The sequence below is a fragment of the Pinus tabuliformis genome, chromosome 6 (genome assembly GCF_031772625.1).
Source record: "Pinus tabuliformis cultivar Carrire ecotype Pingquan chromosome 6, CPIR1, whole genome shotgun sequence".
NCBI lineage: Eukaryota > Viridiplantae > Streptophyta > Pinopsida > Pinales > Pinaceae > Pinus > Pinus tabuliformis.
Genome location: NC_142292.1, coordinates 1,584,061,469 through 1,584,067,514, shown reverse-complemented (window position 1 = coordinate 1,584,067,514; position 6,046 = coordinate 1,584,061,469). Strand labels below are relative to the sequence as shown.

The 6,046-nt window shown below is 43.7% G+C and overlaps 1 protein-coding gene across 1 annotated transcript; it reads left to right on the top strand.

Moving 5' to 3' along the window:
- Window positions 1–1,196: 1,196 nt before the first annotated feature.
- Window positions 1,197–5,329, top strand: LOC149264862 (disease resistance protein RUN1-like). The gene is made up of 4 exons (XM_089390644.1): window positions 1,197–2,022; window positions 2,173–3,265; window positions 3,368–3,739; window positions 3,882–5,329. The coding sequence occupies exons 1-4, from the start codon at window positions 1,499–1,501 to the stop codon at window positions 5,304–5,306; spliced, it is 3,414 nt and encodes a 1,137-aa protein (XP_089246770.1). The 5' UTR covers window positions 1,197–1,498; the 3' UTR covers window positions 5,307–5,329.
- Window positions 5,330–6,046: the final 717 nt, after the last annotated feature.

Genomic DNA, 6,046 nt, shown 5'->3' with positions numbered 1-6,046 from the left:
CTTTATTCCATCGGCCATAAATTTGGACAGCCACTGCGAAGGAAAAAGAATCAGAATAAGCTGAAAGGGTTGTTCTATCGAGAATAAAAGATGGACAGGGTCAGCTGGTTCATTACACTAATCCATCTTTGTTAAATTAGACAGCCAGAACAAAGGAAGAGGAATAAGAATAAGCTGAAAGGGTTGATAACGTTTAGTGAATTCTCACAAAAACAATAGTTCTCCTGATGCAAAGGCCATTGAAAAAGACAATTTGTTGGGATTCAATGAAGTTCTGTAATAACTTTCGAATCAAACCATTAGAGTACAGTTTGTTTCTTTTCAGAATGTGATGGTAATAAGCCATCATGTGGAAGATATTCACATACTGTTTCCTGCTTGGTTTATTCCAAAGAGGGAACTTTGCCCGGGAGTGAACTTTGTGCCTTGTTCTGGTGAGCTGCAGGCGCGGAATGAGTTTTCCAAAATGCTCTGGTTACCTGGTGAGCTGCAGGGGATGCCGGGGAGCAGCGAGCGGGTTATTTCCGAATTCAAATTCCATGGTGAATTAACACCCCGGCAGCAAGACGCGATGGAAATCGAAATGTCTGTCAGATATCTGTTAGTCGTTGACATTAATGACATTAATGCGGAGGGTGGTGGCGCTGGCAGAGCTTGCGGAAGGTGGCGGAGGGCGGAGGAATTGCTAGCGGCTGGAGCCGGAGAAACTGCTAGGGTTCCATCGCTTCTTTCAAGTGGGCCCGCTTATTGCCGACTTTTGCTTTTGCCTACGCGGTCGAGCATCTCGGCCATGTGCGAGTGCCCCACGTTTTGTCGACTTTTGCGTCTAACGAAACTGCTAAGGTTCCATCGCTTCTTTCAAGTGGGCCCGCTTATTGCCGACTTTTGCTTTTGCCTGCGCGGTCGAGCATCTCGGCCATGTGCGACTGCCCCACCTTTTGTTGACTTTTGCGTCTAACGAAACTGTAGCGCATCTCGCCCATGTGCGTGTACCTTTCATATTTTGTCGTTGTGCGAGATGGAGGATAATGTTCCACCTCTCAAGGACCTACCACCTCTACATCTTCTCACATTCCGTCGACTTTTAACTGTCCAGGGCCCACCACCTATACATCTTCCCATTTGCTTCGACACTGCCAAGTTGTTTCCTCAATCACTTCTCTTTCCTTTTTCTCTTCACACACACACAGATAGGAGTCGTTGCCGGAGTCGTCCCTCTTGATGCCCACGAAAATGCGTTGAAACACGACTCTCAGAGAGATCGCTCAAGGGTTTAATGGTTATAAATTTTTCATTGCAATTTTTGCCATAATTTCTGCTTGTCTCAGATTCCTAGCAAATCTAAATTTCTGTGCACAACATCAACATTTTTCATTGCATTTTTTTGGAGAATTTCTGCTATTCTCAGACTCTCAGCTAATCTCATCCCTCGCAAGCTGCTTCGGTAGCGTCGAATATCCTTCCACCCGTCACCTCTATTTGTATTTTGGAATCAGCAATGGCTCAATCTTCCTCCGCCGCAGCCTCCACCTCCACCGCTCCTAATTCCGACTACGATGTGTTTATTAACCATCGTGGTCTGGATGTCAAGAAAACTTTTGCCAGCCATCTCTACCGGCGTCTTCAATCATATGGTTTGCGAGTGTTTCTAGATCAGCCTGAGTTGCAACGGGGTGAGTATTTAACTCCTCAGATTGAAGGGGCTATTGGATCTGCCTCAGTGCACGTGGCCATTTTCTCTAGCGGATATGCCGAATCAACCTGGTGTCTTAAAGAACTCGTTTTAATGTTGGAGTCAAATTCTCCAATAATTCCAGTGTTTTACCACGTGAAGCCTGATGAGCTCCGGTGGACACGGGGAGGGTATGCTAGAGCCCTCGAGGGACTAGCAAAGAAGACGTCAACTGATCCTCAAACTGGTGAAGAGAAGTTGCGGTATGACCCCAGCCTCATTCAAAATTGGAGAAATGCACTTTCTAAAGCTGCAGGAATAAGCGGCTTTGAGCTGGAAGCGTGTAACGGGTGAGAACTTAAAACACTTCTCTGCTTATTGTATTGTTTTATGTTACATGATGCACGCTGTAGAGACTTTATTTTATGTTACGGGATATATGTATAGACTTTCTTTTCTCATTAGTTCTCTTTCCTTTCTGTTTTCTTGTGAATAACCAGCGATGAGGGAGAGCTGGTAGATAATGTAGTTGAAGAGGTTTTAAAAAAGGTGAAGAAACGAGCTTTGGCCGTTGCTAAATATCCAACAGGTTTGGATGATAAGGTAACAGAATTTGAAAATACAGTTCTTTTGCCGCGACAGCAGAGCGGAAAACCTCAGATGTTGGGGATCGTGGGGTTAGGTGGTGTAGGAAAAACCACATTGGCAAAAGAACTTTTTAATAGGAAGAGTTCTGGTTACAGTAGATCCTGCTTTTTATCTGATGTCAGAGATAATGCAGGTAAAGGCTCTTTAAATTTGTTGCAGAAAGAACTTCTTAAGAGCTTGACAGGATGGGATAAGCCAATAGACAATGTCCATGAAGGAAAAACGATTCTTAAGGACCATATTTCATCTCCTAACATCTTAGTCATTTTAGATGATGTAGATACGCTGGATCAAGTTGATGAACTTTTGCCTGATCAAACTTTGCTCCACTCCGATAGCTTAATACTTATCACATCTAGGAGCAAAGATGTTCTCAGAAGGTCGGGAGTCGAAGAGTCGTCAATATATAAGCTAACTGGCCTTAGTACAGAACAATCTCTTGAACTCTTCTGTTTGTATTCCTTCAACCAATCACATCCACTCCCAGGGTTTGAATCTTTGGTATGGAAGTTCATAGAAGCCTGTGGTGGATTGCCTTTATCCTTAAAGGTGTTTGGGGCACTTCTCAATGGAGAAGAAGATGCATCTTACTGGGAAGCCCAGCTCGATAAACTTCAACGCATACTTCCGGAGGAGATAAAGCAAAGGCTTCAAATCAGTTACGACGCACTGGATATGGAGGACCGACAGATATTCTTAGATATTGCCTGTTTTTTCATAGGAGAAGACAGGGATAGGGTCATCAGAATATGCGATGGATCAGGTGGTTTGTGGGGATTTCGAAATCTAGAGAACAAATGCCTCCTAGAGGTGAATAGTGCAAACAAAATAAGAATGCACGATCACCTCCGAGACATGGGAAGAGAGATTGCGGACGTTTCATTGCCACGTCGTCTCTGGCGTCCTACAGAAAAAATTGATGATGATATGTTGCAGCAATCATCGGTAAGTACTGAATCATTCAAAACTCTAGAAAATTAAAATTATTCTACAGAAATCAATTTAAAATTTTTAAATTCTTCTTAATCGTTTTTCAAGACTGAACAGGTAATAAGCGAAGTGCGCGGAATCAGAATGTTTGATCACACGGATAGTGATAGTGATGATCACAGCTCAGTGATTCCTTGGTACCAGAGAAGTGGCGAACTGTTCGGAAGCTGCGGGATGAAGCTTTGCAGTATACTGCCCAATCAGCGGTGTTCTTTTCATGGTATTTGTATGAGGAACTTGCAACTTCTTGATACTAGAGGTGCTCTACTGGAACGCATTTTGACAAAGGTGCAGTTTCCAAACCTCATATGGCTGCGCTGGCACAACTGTCCCTACTCTTCCCTGCCTTCCTCGATTTCATTGAAGAACTTGAGGGTTATCCAAGTGCAAGGGAGGAAATTAAAAACATTGTGGGGAAAGGAATCACAGGTAAATTATGATTTGTTGAATTATAGATTGTGTTTATTAGCTATTGATATTTTACCACATATATGTTCAAAATGTTTCTTTTGATGAGAATGATAATACATTTATATTTTTCTTACAGTTTAAACATTTGAACATTTTGCAGGCACCTTTACAGTTGCGGGAGTTGGAGATTAAAGCTCCCCTCTCAAACATTCCAAAGTCTATAGGGAAGCTGACGCAGCTAGAACGGATCGTGATTTGTCCTTATCATTACGAAGGGAAGGTCAATGTCACACAATTGCCAGAAGAATTTTGCTTTCTGCAGTCGTTAAAGGCCTTGGAGTTAGAAGGCTTCTCAGAAATGAAGTCACTGCCGGAGCGCTTTGGTGAGTTAACCAACCTCCGACAGATCAGCTTGTCTGGGTGCAGCGCAATGAAGTCACTGCCTGAGCGCTTTGGTGAGTTAACCAACCTCCGACAGATCAGCTTGTCTCGGTGCAGCGCTTTGAAGAGGTTACCAGATTCCTTGGGTAATTTAACCAGCCTCCACCACATCAACCTTAGTGGGTGCTCCGCTTTGGAATGTTTGCCAAACTCCCTTGGTAATTTAGCCAACCTCCACCACATCAACCTGTCTTTTTGCTCCGCTTTGGAGAGGCTGCCAGATTCCTTTTGCAAATTAAATAAACTCCATGGTCTTAATTTGCTTTATTGCACCAGTTTAGCCATGTCAAGCGAAACACTAGGAAATGTAAGCACGCTTTTGTCAATAAATTTCAGTTACTGCCCGAAAATTGAAGTACTCCCTCTGCAAGTGCTACATCAGGTTTCACTTCGAGAGTTATTTTTGAGAGATACAAATATAAAAGAATTGCCGAGTGCAATTGGAGAGCTACATGATTTGGAGGTTCTGCATGTAGGCCCTCTGTCGGACACGCCACCGCCTTCACTATGGAACATACAGAGCTTGAAGGAATTGCAACTATTTGAATGTAAGGAATTGAAATGTTTGCCGACTGCCCTAGGTGACATAAGGAACTTGAAGAAATTGGGAATATATCATTGTGAGGAATTGGAATGTTTGCCGACTTGTCTTGGACTGTTGACTCAGTTGACTGAGTTGTCGGTAACAGATTGTCCGCTGATACGCCAACTGCCATTTAAGAAGGAGGAGGTGAAAGGAGAAAGAGAAACATCGAGCGATAGAAGGGTCTCTTCCATTGACCACTGCATACTTCCGCGGCTCCAACGGTTAGATCTCAGTGGAACAGGGATATCAGAGGTATCATTTGCTGAAGGTGTTTGCTTCAACCTTCTAAACCTTATCATGCGCAGCTGTAATAGTCTGGTGGAGGTTGGAACATTGCCAAATACACTCACACGTTTGACATTGGATGGTTGTCATAGTTTGAGGAAAATGGATAACATTTATGGTCTTGCAAAACTTCATTGGCTGGACATTAGTGACTGCATAGGATTGGAGGAGTTGCCATGTTTGGAAACATTGGTATCTTTAGGGTATTTGGACGCATCTGGATGTGTGAAGTTGAAGAGGATACGGGGTTTGGGGCAGCTGACAAAGCTCTAACACCTATACGTTGATGGGTGTTCCGAGTTAGAAGAGTTGGAAGGTATCCAACATTGTATGTCGTTGGAGAGGCTTGATGCCAGAGAATGTCCAAAACTGCAGTGGGATGCGGCAGTAGTGAAGAAACTCAGTCAACGAATGGGGCGGGACTTCCAATTTGATAGTCGCTGCAAACCAGTCAACGAAGGAGTAGTCTACCCAGGCGGAGGAGGAATTGCCCCGTTTCCATCGCTGCTGGAAAAACCTCCGGGTCTGCCCGCCGGCTATGAATCCTATGCTATTTTTCCAGGTCTGCCCGCCGGCTATGAATCCTATGCTATTGAGTATTGAATGCCTTGACAGTGACCGTGACAGCGGAGGATTCTGACATTTGCTTTCACCGTAAACCCGTGTACATAATTTCTCCGGCAAACACACTTTCCGGTTAACGGTTGCGGAAATGGGTTGATGCATCATCCATGGCTTATGCGGATGCCAGATGATCCCCATGGGCATGATGGCCAATAAATAATGTTTGCAGTCATACAGTACGTAATCCAGTCTGGCGAAATTAATGTTGAAAACCCATTTGAAGTGAATTCAAATTTGAATTTCGAAGGGCGCTATTTTATTTATTCCAATATCTGGTGCTTTTAATTAATTAAGCTTTTATCGCAGCTTGGCCCTTTTCAGTTTTTGTGATAACCTCCCGCAGCAGCATCTTGCAGGTTTTCCATGGATCTGGCTATGGATGTTTATAT